This window comes from Heptranchias perlo, chromosome 3, assembly GCF_035084215.1.
Source record: "Heptranchias perlo isolate sHepPer1 chromosome 3, sHepPer1.hap1, whole genome shotgun sequence".
Lineage (NCBI taxonomy): Eukaryota > Metazoa > Chordata > Chondrichthyes > Hexanchiformes > Hexanchidae > Heptranchias > Heptranchias perlo.
The window spans coordinates 3,099,411-3,116,372 of NC_090327.1; the positions used below are offsets into that span (position 1 = coordinate 3,099,411).

General features: G+C 44.2%; 1 protein-coding gene across 2 annotated transcripts in view; it reads left to right on the plus strand.

Annotated features, from left to right (window-relative positions):
- Positions 1-16,962, plus strand: part of lama3 (laminin, alpha 3) — a 440,498-nt gene that overhangs the window by 229,679 nt on the left and 193,857 nt on the right. For both annotated transcript variants that reach the window (XM_067977687.1, XM_067977691.1), the window contains exons 27-29: positions 5,373-5,536; positions 5,770-5,878; positions 11,884-11,981. In XM_067977687.1, the coding sequence (XP_067833788.1) occupies positions 5,373-5,536; positions 5,770-5,878; positions 11,884-11,981 (371 nt within the window). The remainder of the gene's footprint in view (positions 1-5,372; positions 5,537-5,769; positions 5,879-11,883; positions 11,982-16,962) is intronic.

Here is a 16,962-nt window from a genome sequence, read left to right on the forward strand (position 1 = left end):
TTTTATTCGTTCACGGGATGTGGGCGTCGCTGGCAAGGCCGGCATTTATTGCCCATTCCTAATTGCCCTTGAGAAGGTGGTGGTGAGCCGCCTTCTTGAACCGCTGCAGTCCGTGTAGTGAAGGTTCTCCCACAGTGCTGTTAGGTGGAGAGTTCCAGGATTTTGACCCAGCGACAATGAAGGAACAAAGATATATACCAAGTTGGGATGGTGTGTGACTTGGAGGGGAACGTGCAGGTGGTGTTGTTCCCATGTGCCTGCTGCCCTTGTCCTTCTAGGTGTTGCTGCAGTGCATCCTGTAGTCGGTATACTCTGCCGCCACTGTGCGCTGGTGGTGAGGGGAGTTAATGTTTAGGGTGGTGGATGGGGTGCCAATCAAGCGGGCTGCTTTGTCCTGGATGGTGTCGAGCTTCTTGAGTGTTGTTGGAGCTGCACTCATCCAGGCAAGTGGAGAGTATTCCATCACACTCCTGACTTGTGCCCTGTAGATGGTGGAAAGACTTTGGGGAGTCAGGAGGTGAGTCACTCGCCGCAGAATACCCAGCCTCTGACCTGCTCTTGTAGCCACAGTATTTATGTGGCTGGTCCAGTTCAGTTTCTGGTCAGTGTGACCCCCAGGATGTTGATGGTGGGGGATTCGGCGATGGTAATGCCATTGAATGTCAAGGGGAGGTAGTTAGATTCTCTCTTGTTGGAGATGGTCATTGCCTGGCACTTGTCTGGCGCGAATGTTACTTGCCATTTATGAGCCCAAGCCTGGATATTGTCCAGGTCTTGCTGCAAGCGGGCACAGACTGCTTCATTATCTGAGGGGTTGCGAATGGAACTGAACACTGTACAAACATCAGCGAACATCCCCATTTCTGATCTTATGATGGAGGTTTTCGTCTCCACAAGGACTGTGCGGTGATCACTCCTACCAATACTGTCATGGACAGATGCATCTGCGACAGGTAGATTGGTGAGGATGAGGTCAAGTCGGTTTTTCCCTCGTGTTGGTTCACTCACCACCTGCTGCAGGCCCAGTCTGGCAGCTATGTCCTTCAGGACTCAGCCAGCTCGGTCAGTAGTGGTGCTACCGAGCCACTCTTGGTGATAGATTTTGAAGTCCCCCACCCAGAGTACATTCTGTGCCCTTGCTACCCTCAGTGCTTCCTCCAAGTGGTGCTCAACATGGAGGAGGACTGATTCATCAGCTGAGTAGGTGGTAATCAGCAGGAGGTTTCCTTGCCTATGTTTGACCTGATGCCATGAGATTTCATGGGATCCAGAGTCAATGTTGAGGACTCCCAGGGCCACTCCCTCCTGATAGAGATAAGGAGAAACTCTTTCCACTGGCAGGAGGGTCGGTAACCAGAGGAAACAGATTTAAGGGAATTAGCAAAAGAACCGGAGGGGAGATGAGGAGATATTTTTTTACGCAGTGCGTTGTTATAATCTGGAATGCACTGCCTGAAAGGGCGGTTAAAGCAGATTCAGTATTAACTTTCAATAGAGAATTGGATATATACTTGAAAAAGAAAAATTTACAGGGCTATGGGGAAGAGCAGGGAAGTGAGACTAACTGGATAGCTCTTCCAAAGAGCCGGCACAGGCATGATGGGCCGAATGGCCTCCTCCTGTGCAGTACGATTCTATGATTCTCTGAACATCAGGGAAACCCTTTCTTCATTGCCGACGTTAATGGAACATGTGACAGCATCATTGCAATCTGCCACAGATCCCAACCTAGGGACCACGAGGTGCAGAGAGTTTAAACTAAGCACTGGAGCGCTAACACTTGGAGCTAAAGATCAAGGGTAGATGTGGGTTTGTGTCCCGCTCTGCCCTGTTCCTGATCTGAGCCAGCTTAAACACCAATTAGAAGTTTCTTGGGGAAAATTAAAGGAGGTCATTTTTGGACTGTTCTCAGTGCATCCTTGTGGAGAGACACAGAGAGGCATCGCAGAGGAAAGAAAAATAATTTAGAACAAGAAATTAGTGAATATTCCATTTTTTTAAAAATGCGGTATATTTAGAACTAGAATGTTAAACTTGAGTATAATACAACAACTTCTGTATTGTATTTATACTTTGCATATAAGTAACGAAGTATGTGGGTGTATATATCATATTTCATATTACATATTACTTTTTGCAGGTTGTCAGAATATCATGTCATTACTTGTACAAAAGACCAGAATGAAATGGTTATTACATTTGACACACCACTGGTTAACAAGTGTTAATCTTTGCTTAAACTACACTTTGCAGGATTTTCCACCATTTCTTCCTCTTTATTTTTTTTATATAATTAAATTTGATCCATTTTTTTCCATACATGGTCAGAATCCCCACTAATTCTTTAATTACGCAGTTGGCTCACTTTTTCAATATTGTGCTGTTATTGTGTCAATTACCTGCTAGTTTTATATGTATTGAAAATAATTTTTCTGATTTACTTTGTTATATTCTGAACACTCATGAATTAGCCTAACCCAGATAAATGGTGGGGAAAAGACTGTTTCCACATGTAGCATAATATTCTGCCTATTAATTAAATCCTTATTAAACAGAACATTTTTCCCACCACCAGTGTTCTCTTTATCTCCTTTTTTTGGGGATTTACTTTTTGAAGTGTACAAAGGACCATGCAGGTATGGGACAAGAGAGGAGCCCTCATCCAAGCTCATCGGTTGGTCTCAAAGGCCAGAAAAGTAGCTTTGACAGCTGCCAGTACTGAAGGTTCTAGGGCTAAGAATAATGTCATGGATAATAGGCACAAGTTATTTCTTTTGGTTTGGAGATATGTTTGTTCTTTAATTTGTTTGCAGCTGACAGAAAAGCATAAAAGCCGTTGACGGATATTTCTCTGCCTGTATAAAGAAATATTGATGCATATGCAAAGATCTTATCGTCATTGTAATCACTGGCCCTCTGTGCTATATTGCTTTCTTCAATGTGCAAAGGGCTCTTGTCACAATAGACAGGGAATGCAGTGGCTGAAGTTATCCATCTCCAGACCACAGAGTCAAAGCTGAGAAATTATAGTTTCGTCATTGTCCCTCCAAGTCCCAAAGCAAGTGGTTAAGTGTTTGGCAGGAATTCCTCAAGAATAATTGGAATATTTTTGAATCTGTGCCTATTTTTCCCGCAACTCCACGTTTGAACCCCTCCAATCAGGTTTCTGCCCCTGCCACAGCACTGAAATGACCCTTAGCAAAGTCAAAAGTGACATCCTATGTGACTGTGACCATGGTAAACTATTCCTCCTCATCCTCCTTGACCTGTCTCCAGCCTCTGACACGGCTAACCACACTATCCTCCTCCAACGCCTCTCCACTGTTGTCCAGCTGAGTGCAACTGCCCTCACCTGGTTCCATTCTTATCTATCCAGTTGTAGCCAGACAATCTCCTGCAATGGCTTCTCTTCCCGCTCCCACACCATTACCTCTGGAGTTCCCCAAGGATCTATCCTTGACCCCCTCCTATTTCTCATCTACATGCTGCCCCTCGGTGACATCATCCAAAATCACAACGTCAGATTCCATGTGTACGCTGATGACGCCCAGCTCTACCTCACCACCACCTCTCTCGACCCCTCCAATACCTGTGTTGTCAAGCTGCTTATCCGACATCCAGTACTGGATGAGCAAAAATTTCCTCCAATTAAACATCAGGAAGACCAAAGCCATTGTCTTTGGTCCCTGCCGCAAACTCTGTTCCCTAGCCACCGACTCCATCCCTCTCCCTGGCCACTCTCTGAGACGGAACTAGACTGTACACAACAGTGAAGTATCTTGGGATGTTTTATTACGTTAAAGGTGCTATATAAATGCAAGTTGTTGTTTAGTTTGTTCTGTGGTTGGTGTTTGATCAACTCATCAATTGTGCTCAACTGCAGAATTACCAAAAGTAATTAATGCATGGCAGCAGTGCAACAAACAAGAGAAATGTTTCCTGAGCTCAAATAAAATTGTGTCAACATTTCTTCAACAAATTTTGCTAATACTTTGGTGCACACAGAATAATCTGATACACAAAAATATCATGCGAGTAATTTACACATAAATCAGTCATAATGTATTTGGCTTGAGTGAATTATTATCTTTTGCTCAGTGTAGACCGTGCAATATAAAATATTTCAAGTTTCATCAAGTCTACAGCACAGAAACAGGCCATTCGGCCCAACTGGTCTGTGCCGGCGTTTATGCTCCACACGAGCCTCTGACCTCCCTACTTCATCTAACCCTGTTAGCATACCCTTTTATTCCTTTCTCACTCATATGCTTATCTAGCTTCCCTTTAAATGTATCTATGCTATTTGCCTCAACTATTCCTTGTGGTCGCACATTCCACATTCTTACCACTCTTTGGGTAAAGAAGTTTCTCTTGAATTCCTTATTGAATTTTTTAGTAACTATCTTATATTTATGACCTCTAGTTTTGGTCTCCCCCGCAAGTGGAAACATTTTTTCTACGTCTACCCTATCAAACCCTTTCATTATCTTAAAGACCTCTATCAGGTCACCCCTCAGCCTTCTCTTTTCTAGAGAAAAGAGTCCCAGCCTGTTCAGCCTTTCCTGATAAGTATGTCCTTTCAGTTCTGGTATCATCCTTATGAATCTTTTTTGCATCTTCTCCAGTGCGTCTCAATCCTTTCTATTATATGGAGACCAGAGCTGTTCACAGTACTCCAAGCGTGGTCTAACCAAGGTTCTATACAAGTTTAACATAACTTCTCTGCTTTTCAATTCTGTCCCTCTAGAAATGAACCTCAGTTGCTGGATTTGCTATTTTATGGCCTTATTAACCTGGACTGCTACTTTTAGTGATTGTGTATCCATACCCTGAAATCCATTTGTTCCTCTACTCCATTTAGGCCCCGATTATCCAAGCAGTATGTGGCTTCCTTATTCTTCCTACCAAAATGCACCACCTCACACTTATCTATATTGAAATTCATTTGCTAAAATAGGATGTCAAAATCTATAATGGGAATAACAAATACAGTACATCAGATTCTTACAGTAAGTTAAAAGTCTGCTATAAATTTTTCTTCAGCCATGCCTTCTGTTTCCACTCCCCCAAAATATCCTTCATTTCTGCTCATTGTCCATCTATTTTTCTTGTCGGAGACATTAATTTATCTGAGGAACAAACTGCTATTATTATTGTATCAGTAAGATCTAATGGAAAGTGAAGACCTTACCTTATTGTTATGGAGTACCAATAGCCTTGTTGGAGCTTAATTTTAGATGCTAAATGTCCATCGTGAGGCTCCAAATAAGGTGTTGCATTGGGCAGACTGAGTATTCGGAGATAGGATGTCATTTGCTGAAGAAGGGATGTTCAGACCCTATTGCACTAACGTCAGTTACTCATCCCCTCAGGTTCAGTTGCAGTTTAGAATAAAGATTCCTCATCCAGACCAATATATTATTGTTCTTGAATATGCCAATGAAGATGAAAGACTACACAACCTCAATGTGGCTCAATACAGCCCTCTTGGAGCAGCTGCACGAGCGAGATTTAATCTATACAGCTGCAAATACAGGTACGGCTAGACCCAACAGGACTGACCCAGACTGACATTCACCTGGTGATAATAGTAATAAATCTAGTTAGTGTATCATTCGCAAAACAAAATAAGATCTGGAATTTCATTGGAATACTTTAATAAGTAACTATATTTTATTAATATGAAACAAATGGACTGCCTGGTGATATAAAGTTTTGAGTTTCTATATTTTTTAAAAATGTAACTGTGACCGTGTGCATTTCCTGCAGTTTCCTTTGTCGGAGTGTTGCAATTGACCCACAGAATCGTATTGCAGTTTTTGATTTGCCTTCTTACGCTGACCTCCTTCTGCAGGGAACATCAGTCAGTTTTTTGCTGGTAAGTACATCATTCCATGCAATGTGGGTACCAAAATGGAAATCACGTATATCTTCAGTACTGTACATTTAGAGAAAGTTGCGTTTGTCAAGTTTCTTGTTTTTCCTGAGGTAGGGAACATTTTCCAAGTCTGCGTTCATGACAAGGTATCTTAACTGCCGCGAGCACACATCAGCTAAGGGCATGCAGCATTTCCAACACATGTTGGTGACGGGCGAGATACTCACAGGAAATCTACCCTTAAACGATCAATTATTTTACAAAGAATGCCCTTTGGTTGTGATGTGCAGCTCTGAAATTTTGATATGTCTGTAAAATAACATCTTCAAGTTATTTGCATTCACCTAAAGTTGAGGCAAATAGCATAGATGCATTTAAGGGGAAACTAGATAAGGACATGAAGGAGAAAAGAATAAAAGGGTATGCTGATAGGGTTACATTGAGTTTCATCGAAACTACAGCACACGAACAGGCCATTCGGCCCAACTGGCCTATGTCAGTGTTTATGCTCCCCACGAGCCTCCTCCCTCCCTATTTCATCTAACCCTATCAGCATATCCTTCTATTCGTTTCTCCCTCGTGTGCTTCTCTTGCTTCCCCTTAAATCCATCTACACTATTCGCCTCAACTACTCCTTGTGGTAGCAAGTTCCACATTCTCACCACTCTTTGGGTAAAGAAGTTTCTGCTGATTTCCCTATTGGATTTATTAGCGACTATTTTATATTCATAGCCTCTAGTTTTGGACTCCCCCACAAGTAGAAACATTTTCTTCTCATCTACCCGATCATTATCTTAAAGACCTCCATCAGGTCACCCCTCAGTCTTCTCTGTTCTAAAGAAAAGAGCCCCAGCCTTTCCTGATAAGGATATCCTCTCAGTTCTGGTATCATCCTTGTGAATTTTTTTTGCACCCTCTTCAATGCCTCTATATCCTTTCTATAATATGGAGTCCAGAACTATGCACAATACCCCAAGTGTGGTCTAACCAAGGTTCTAGACGAGTTTAACATAACTTCTTTGCTTTTCAGTTCTATCCCTCTAGAAATGAACCCCAGTGCTTGATTCGTCTTTTTTATGGCCTTATTAACCTGCGTCGCTACTTTTAGTGATTTGTGTATCTATACCCCCAGATCCCCTTGTTCCTCTATCCTGTTTAGGCTCTTATTATCCAAGCAGTATGTGGCCTCCTTATTCTCCCTACCAAAATGCACCACCTCATACTTACCTACATTGAAATTCATTTGCCAATTACACGCCTATTCTTAAGTTTATTAATGTCCTCGTGCATTTTGACACATTGTTCCTTTGTATTAACTACACACCCCAATTTGGTGTCATCCACAAATTTTGAAATTGTACTTCTGATTCCTGAATCCAAATCATTAATGTAGATTGTGAACAACAGTGGTCCCAGCACCGATCCCTGTGGAACACCACTCCCCATCTTTTGCCAGTTAGATGTGGTAAGATGGGAGGATGCTCGTGTGGAGCATGAACACGGCATGGACCATTTGGTCTGAATGGCGTGTTTCTGTACTTTCTATGTAACATGTAAATACTATGAAGTATAATTAAAGACCTGTGCAAAAATCTAATGGGTTGAAATTACACAATATGATATTAGTGAGAAGGATATAGAGGAGCAAATTTGCAGGGAAATTACAGAGATGTGCAAGAGACATAGTAAACAATTTTACAACACCAAGTTATAGTCCAATAATTTTATTTGAAATTCACAAGCTTTCGGAGGCTTCCTCCTTCCACATTCACCTGAGGAAGGAGGAAGCCTCCGAAAGCTTGTGAATTTCAAATAAAATTGTTGGACTATAACTTGGTGTTGTAAAATTGTTTACAATTGTCAACCCCAGTACATCACCGGCATCTCCACATCAAGAGACATAGAGTAGTGATAACAGGGAACTTCAACAATCCTAATGTAGACTGGGATAGTAGTAGTTTAAAGGGTGAAGGGGGGAGGAATTTTTGAAGTGTGTTCAGAAGAACTTTCTTGACCTGTACATTTCCAGCCCAATGAGGAAAGAGGCATTGCTAGATCTTGTTCTGGGGAATGAGGCAGACAAAGTGGAGCAAGTGTCAGTGAGGGAACATTTAGGGAGCAGCGATCATAGTATCATCAGGTTTAGATTAGCTATGGAAAAGAACAAGGAGCAATCTAGAGTAAAATTACTCAATTGGAGGAGGGCCAATTTTAGTAAGATGAGAACGGATCTGACCCCAGTAAATTGGAATCAAAGATTGGCAGGCAAAACTGTAATTGAACAATGGGCGGCCTTTAAAGACATGATGGTTCAGTCTAGGTACATTCCCACGAGGGGGAAAGGTAGGGCAACTAAAGCCAGAGTTCCCTGGATGACGAAAGAGATAGAGAGTAAGATGAAGCAGAAAAAGGAGGCGTAAGACAGATGTCAGATTGATAATACAAGTGAGAACCAGGCTGAATATAGAAAGTTCAGAGGGGACGTGAAAAAGGAAATGAGGGGCAAAGAGAGAGTATGAGAATAGACTGGCGGCCAACATAAAAGGGAATCCAAAAGTCTTCTACAGCCATGTAAACAGTAAACAGGTAGTAAGAGGAGGGATGGGACCTATTAAGGAGATTTACGTATGGAGGCAGAGGGCATGGCTGAGGTACTAAATGAGCACTTTGCATCTGTCTTTACAAAGGAAGAGGATGCTGCCAAAGTCACAGTAAAAGAGGAGGTAGTTGAGATACTGGATGGACTAAAAATTGATAAAGAGAAGGTACTAGAAAGGATGGCTGTACTTAAAGTAGATAAGTCACCCGGTCCAGATGGGATGCATCCTAGGTTGCTGAGGGAAGTAAGGATGGAAATTGCAAAGGTACTGGCCATAATCTTCCAAACATCCTTAGATATGGGGACAGTGTCAGAGGACTAGAGAATTGAAAATGCTACACCCTTGTTCAAAAAAGGGTGTAAGGATAAACCCAGCAACCACAGGCCAGTCAGTTTAACCTCAGTGGTGGGGAAACTTTTAGAAATGATAATCCGGGACAGAATTAACAGTCACTTGGACAAGTGTGGATTGATTAGGGAAAGCCAGCACAGATTTGTTAAAGGCAAATCATGTTTAACCAACTTGATCGAGTTTTTTGATGAGGTAACAGAGAGGGTCGATGAGGACAATGCGGTTGATGTGGTGTATATGGACTTTCAAAAGGCATTTGATAAAGTGCCACATAATAGGCTTGTCATCAGAGTTGAAATTTACTAGGATGCTACCGGGACTTGATGGTTTGACTTACAGGGAGAGGTTAGACAGACTGGGACTTTATTCCCTGGAGAGTAGGAGGTTAAGGGGTGATCTTATAGAAGTCTATAAAATAATGAGGGGCATAGATAAGGTCGATAGTCAAAATCTTTTCCCAAAGGTAGGGGAGTCTATAACGAGGGGGCACAGATTTAAGGTGAGAGGGGAGAGATACAAAAGGATCCAGAGGGGCAATTTTTTCACTCAAAGGGTGGTGAGTGTCTGGAACGAGCTGCCAGAGGCAGTAGTAGAGGCGGGTACAATTTTGTCTTTTAAAAAGCATTTGGACAGTTACATGGGGAAGATGGGTATCGAGGGATATGGGCCAAGTGCAGGCAATTGGGACTAGCTTAGTGGTATAAACTGGGCGACATGGACATGTTGGGCCGAAGGGCCTGTTTCCATGTTGTAACTTCTATGATTCTATGAAACCCATGGAATAAAGGGACAGTGGCAGCATGGATACAAAATTGGCTAAGTGACAGGAAACAGAGAGTAGTGGTGAACGGTTGTTTTTTGGACTGGAGGGAGGTGTACAGTGGTGTTCCCCAGGGGTCAGTGCTGGGACCACTGCTTTTCTTGATATATATTAATGACTTGGACTTGGGTGTAAGGCACAATTTCAAAATTTGCAGATGACAAAAAGCTTGGAAGTGTAGTGAACAGTGAGAAGGATAGTGATAGACTTCAAGAGGACATTGACAGGCTGGTGGAATGGGCGGACACATGGCAGATGAAATTTAACACAGAGAAGTGCGAAGTGATACATTTTGGTAGGAAGAATAAGGAGAGGCAATATAAACTAAAGGGTACAATTCTAAAAGGGGTGCAGGAACAGAGAGATCTGGGGGTATATGTGCACAAACCGTTGAAGGTGGCAGGGCAGGTTGAGAAAGCAGTTAAAAAAGCAAATGGGGTCCTTGGCTTTATAAATAGAGGCATAATGTACAAAAACAAGGAAGTTATGTTGAACCTTTATAAAACACTGGTTCGTCCACAACTGGAGTATTGTGCCAGTTCTGGACACCGCACTTTAGGAAGGATGCAAAGGCCTTAGAGAGGGTGCAGAAAAGATTTACTGGAATGGTTCCAGGGATGAGGGACTTCAGTTACATGGATAGACTGGAGAAGCTGGGGTTGTTCTCCTTAGAGCAGAGAAGGTTGAGAGGAGATTTGTCAGGGGTATTCAAAATCATGAGGGGTCTAGACAGAGTAGATAGAGAGAAACTGTTCCCATTGGTGGAAGGGTCAAGAACCAGAGGACACAGGTTTAAGGTGATTGGCAAAAGAACCAAAGGCGACATGAGGAAAAACTTTTTTCGCAGCAAGTGGTTGTGATCTGGAATGCACTGCCTGAAAGGGTGGTGGAGGCAGATTCAATCATGGCCTTCAAAAGGGAATTGGATAAGTACTTGAAGGAAAAAAATTTGCAGGGCTACGGAGAAAAGGCGGGGGAATGGGACTAGCTGGATTGCTTGTGCAGAGAGCTGGCACGGACTCGACGGACCGAATGGCCTCTTTCCGTGCTGTAACCATTCTATGATTCTGGCAACGAAAATGTTAGTGCGGTCATGTGAAATCTCTGATCACTATTTTAATGAAGGTGTTGGTCTGTTCAGTTGATCCTATTTTTTCTGTTCTCATTCAACAGCCACACACAGTTGTACTGGAGCGTCCCGGGTAGCAAGCGGGAACCAAGGGTGAATAATTTGCCACTCCTTAACACAGAACCACTAAGGCCAATTGTAGCATAGGAACAGGAGTAGGCCATTAAGCCCCACGAGCCTGTTCCATCATTCAGTTAGATCATGGCTGATCTGTATCTCAACTCCATTTACACGCCTTGGTTCCGGACCCCTTAATCCCCTTACCCAACAAAAATCTATCAATCGCAGTTTCCAAATTTTCAATTGATCCCCAGCCTCAACAGCTTTTTGGGGAAGAGAGTTCCCGATTTCCTTTACCCTTTGAGTGAAGAAATGCTTCCTAACATCACCCCTGAACGGCCTAGCTCTAATTTTAAGGTTATGTCCCCTTGTTCTGGACTCCCTACCAGAGGAAATAGTTTCTCTCTGAATATCCTATCAAATCCTTTAATCATCTTAAACACCTGAATTAGATCACCCCTTAACCTTCTATAAACGAGGGAATGCAAGCCTAGTCTGTGCAACCTGTCCTCATAATTTAACCCTTTTAGCCCCGGTATCATTCTGGTGAATCTGCGCTGCACCCCCTCCGAGGCCGATATATCCTTCCTGAGGTGCGGTGCCCAGAACTGAAGGCAGTACTCTAAATGGAGTCTAACCAGAGCTTTATATAACTGTGGCATAACCCCTTTGTATTCCAGCTTCTTTGTGATAAAGGCCAACATTCCATTAGCCTTTTTAATAAATTTTTCTACCTGTCCACTAGCTTTTAGTAGCTCCCCCACTGCTGCTTTGGTGGCGCTCAGCCAACTCTACACATAATGGGAATCAACCCTGTGACCTTCTGATTTTCGTGGCTGTGGACTTGCATGACCGAGCAAGTGATATGAATCATAAGGGAACCTCGCTTCTAATTGTAATGTTATCGAATGCAATGAATGCCCAGTAAAAAAAGAAACCACACTCGCATTACTGTGCTGACTTGGTTCATTAAACAGGTTATTAAATAACATGATATTTATTAATATTTTGCATTTGTATTTTTTTTATTCCCTTCCATGGACAGCACAAAGTTTATTTAATACCATTGAAAGAATTCTGCATTGATTACGTGGAACCAAAAGTTCACTGCGTCGCCACTCATGGACACGTCACAAACAGGAGGTAAAATGTCTCAGAGGAACTTTCCTGTCCCACTCTTCAAAGTGGGGAAAAGAAATTATAGAAGGGCTGTAAAAATCCAGGGGCGGCCCACCCGACATCAATGCTGGGAAGCGCCCATTGGTGACCAGCCAAAGCTTGTGGGGTCAGGGGAAGGTCACTTCATTAACTCATTTAAATAAACCGGCCGAGTGCTTGCCAGAGGTTGAAAAAAATGGAGCAGAAGGCTCCCACTACCTAGGCTGTGGGAACTGGGGGTCCTCCCCCCACCCACCCCAGAATAACGACTTACATCATTGGCCCCCTTTATAAAAGGGTTGAAATGTTTTTTTGATTGTTCTTGGGAGTATGGGCGTTACTGCCATCTAAGCATTTATTGCCCATCCCTAGTTGCCCCTTGAGAAGGTGGTGGTGGGCCTTCTTCTTGAACCACTGCAGTCCGTGTGGTGAAGGTTCTCCCACAGTGCTGTTATGGAGGGAGTTCCAGGATTTTGACCGAGCGACAATGAAGGAACGGCCGATATATGTCATGTGTGTGACTTGGAACCTGGAGGAGATGGTGTTCCCATGACATTGCTGCTGTTTTCCTCCTCGCACTGAGAGGTCCTGTAAGCTTGACACGGTGCTGCAGTGCATCCTATAGATTGTACATCCTGCAGCCACAGTGCACTTGTGGTGAAGGGGGTGGATATTGAGTTCAGGGGCACAAATCAAGTGGCCTGCTTTGTCCTGGATGATCATCCATGATCTCATTGAATGGCAGAACAGGAACAAGGGGCTGAATGGCCTACTCCTGTTCCTATGTTCCTACAGTTGGTGTTGAGCTTCTTGAACTTTGCTGCAGCTGTACCCATCGAGGTAAGTGGGGAGTATTCCATCATGGGGGGCTAAAAGGATTAAATTACGAGGACAGGTTGCATAGACTAGGCTTGTATTCCCTTGACTATAGAAGATTAAGGAGTGATCTAATTGAGGTGTTGAAGACGATGAAAGGTTTTGATAGAGTAGAGAGAGAGAAACTATTTGGGAAAATGAGTGGGAAAATCTAGAACAAGGGGCATAATCTTAAAATTAGAGCTGGGCCGTTCAGGGGTGATATCAGGAGGCATTTCTTCACACAAAGGGTAGTGGAAATCTGGAACTCTCTCCCCCAAAAAGCCTTTGAGGCTGGGGGTCAATTGAAAATTTCAAAACTGAGATTGATACATTTTTGTTGGGTAAGGGTTACGGAACCAAGGCAGGTAGATGGAGTTGAGATACACATCAACCATGATGCAACTGAATGGCGGAACAGGCTTGAAGGGCTGAATGGCCTACTCCTGTACCTATATTCCTATCACACACCTGACTTCAGATGTGTTGATAATGAAAAGGCATTGAGGGGTGAGGAGCTGAGCCACTCATCGCAGAGTACACAGTGTCTACCCTGCTTTTGTAGCATGGTGCTGAATATAGCTGGTCCAGTTAAACTTCTAGTCATTATTGACCTCCAGGATGTTGATGGTGGGAGATTCAGTGATGGTAGTGCCATTGAAGGCCAAGAGAAGATAACTGGGCTTTCTTTAGGTCAAAATGGTCATTATCTAGCACGAATGTGACATGAACGTTGCGTGCCCATCTGTCAGCCCAATATTGTCAGTATTGTCCAAATCCTCCTTGTAGGTTGGCATGGGCTGCTTCATTGTTGGAGGAGTTGTAAATAGAGCTGAACATTATGGAATCATCAATGGACAGCCCCACTCCTAAATATATAACAACGGTTATTGATGAAGCAACAATGTACTGGTGATTTGATGATGGACCTCCATCAACTATGACCATCTTCCCATGCATCATATATGACTCCAGCCACTGGAGAATTTTCCCATTGACCGCCGCCCCCCCCCCTCCGCCCCTGACCTCAGAGTTCAAATTCTTAAGATTCAGGAGTTCAAGCCACCACCCAGACCTGGATCCCCAGTTGGTTCTCACCTCCACCAGCTGACAGGCTTATACACCTGTTCTCATTTGGCCAGGAGGTTCCTTGTCTCCATCCAGCTGCTCTGTCAAGGATGGGAGCCATGTTTTGGGCAGACAGAGGTTCAGCTGCAAACAAGGCTCTGTGTAAACTGATGGGAAAAGCCCAATTGTGACCCTTCTCCCATGGATTTTTGTCCTGCTGCCTTATGAACATTTAAAGGTATGCTGGTGAGAAACTCTGGATTTAAAATTATTGATGCACCACTAAAACATGAATTATTCTCTAGCTGTCTATTTTCCAGTTGAATTCCCAACCTTGTGCAAACTTGACGTGTCATATACAACCTAGAGCAAATTCCGAGTATGGGTGCAGCTTGTAACCTATGCAGACACGTTGAAGTCATGCACAAGTTCAAAAAATTGCTGTTTTGTATTTATAATGAAATCTGTCTTCATTTTCTTTTATCGCAAAATTTCTTGCTGTCCCATTTTAAGCCTCAAATCTTTCTTGCTCCTTGTTTTGTTGGCATCCCTGTCCTTTTGCCTTCACCATAAGAGACAGGAGCAGGAGTAGGCCATTCGGCCCCTCCAGCCTGCTCCACCATTGAATGAGATCACGGCTGATCTGATTTTTACTAAACTCCACTTTCCTGCCTTTCCCCATATCCTTTGACTCCCTTGCTGATCAAAAATTTGTCTAACTCAGCCTTGAATGTATTCAATGACTCGGCCTCCACAGCTTTTTGGGGTAAAGAATTCCAAAGTTTCACGACCCTCTGGGAGAAGAAATTCCTCCTCATTTCTGTCTTAAACGGACGACCCCTTATTCTGAGACTATGCCCCCTAGTTTTAGATTCCCCCATGAGGGGGAATATCTTCTCAGCATTTACCCTATTGAGTCCCCTCAGAATCGTGTATGTTTCAATAAGATCTCCTCCCATTCCTTTGCAGACACTTTGGAGTCGATTTTCACACCCCCAAGTGGGTGTGTTCATGGCGGGGGGGGCTGCGAAAATCGGGGATTCCTGGGGCGGGTCCGGAGCCCGGCTCCAACCTGCCCACTTCCAGGTTCCCCAGTGACGCGCTTAGATGCGCGCAATTAAAGCGGGCGGGATCCCACTTAATCCAATTATTTACATAGTTCAGGTCATTTGCAGACCTGATTGACATGTTATTTTATGAGGGGTGGGATTTTAAACTCAATTGGGACTGTTTCCCGTACTGGGGGAAACGCTCCCAGTTGAAATCGACGTGTTGCAGCCATCAGCCTGTGGCAGCTGCAAAGGTCCATTTGACAAGTGTCGGGGGGGGGAGACCCTCACCCATTGCAGGAGGCCACTCTGTCACTTGGACAAAGTTTGGCCTCCACCACCCTCCTCCTAACAATAAAATTCACCAACTTGCAACCTCAACCCCGGTGTCCAGAGACATGTACCTACCTTGCGGACCCCCTCAAATGTACATCTTCCGGATGGGGGCCGCCGTAGCTGCAGTCATGACCTCCTCGGAGGACGAACAGCATCACCAGCCTCACCGGCCATGCCGTCCACCTCTGACACGTGGAGCTCCACAACAGAGTGCTGTGACACATCCACTTGCACAGCAGGAAGGAGGGCAACAGCAGAGAGAGATGCGTTGCAGAAGGCACTACCCTCGCCACAGGGTCTACAGACTGAGGCTCAGCTTCCTGGACCTCTCTGAGCAGCAGTGCATACAGAGGCTCAGAGTCACTCGACATGTAGTCGTGGACATCTGCAGCCTCCTTCATGCCGAGCTGCTCCCAGCTGGCCTGAGCACCATCTTCTTACCTGTTGCTGTCAAAGTCACCATTGCCCTTAACAACTTCTCCTCCGCATCCTTCCAGGGTGCAACCGGGGACATCGCCGACGTCTCTCAGTCGTCTGCACAAAAGAGCCCTGCAAATACACCTACACCCACTCTGCAGTGACACAATGGGTGGCATCAGGTGTGGGTCTTCATTGTGATCCTCAGGATCTATGTGCGGAACCACAAGAGATGGGTGAGATCCTGAATAAATATTTCACATCGGTATTTACGGTTGAGAAAGGCATGGATGTTAGGGAACTTGGGGAAATAAATAGTGATGTCTTGAGGAGTGTACATATTACAGAGAGGGAGGTGCTGGAAGTCTTAACGCGCATCAAGGTAGATAAATCTCCGGGACCTGATGAAATGTATCCCAGGACGTTATGGGAGGTTAGGGAGGAAATTGCGGGTCCCCTAGCAGAGATATTTGAATCATCCACCGCTACAGGTGAGGTGCCTGAAGATTGGAGGGTAGCAAATGTTGTGCCTTTGTTTAAGAAGGGCGGCAGGGAAAAGCCTGGGAACTACAGACCAGTGAGCCTGACATCTGTAGTGGGTAAGTTGTTAGAGGGTATTCTGAGGGACAGAATCTACAGGCATTTGGAGAGGCAGGGACTAATTAGGAACAGTCAGCATGGTTTTGTGAGAGGAAAATCATGTCTCACGAATTTGATTGAGTTTTTTGAAGGGGTAACCAAGAAGATAGATGAGGGCTGTGCAGTAGACGTGGTCTACATGGACTTCAGCAAAGCATTTGACAAGGTACCGCATGGTAGGTTGTTACATAAGGTTAAATCTCATGGGATCCAAGGTGAGGTAGCCAATTGGATACAAAATTGGCTTGACGACAGAAGACAGAGGGTGGTTGTCGAGGGTTGTTTTTCAAACTGGATGCCTGTGTCCAGCGGTGTGCCTCAGGGATCGGTGCTGGGTCCGCTGTTATTTGTTATTTATATTAATGATTTGGATGAGAATTTAGGAGGCATGGTTAGTAAGTTTGCAGATGACACCAAGATTGGTGGCATTGTGGACAGTGAAGAAGGTTATCTAGGATTGCAACGGGATCTTGATAAATTGGGCCAGTGGGCCGATGAATGGCAGATGGAGTTTAATTTAGATAAATGTGAGGTGATGCATTTTGGTAGATCGAATCGGGCCAGGACCTACTCCGTTAATGGTAGGGCGTTGGGGAGAGTTA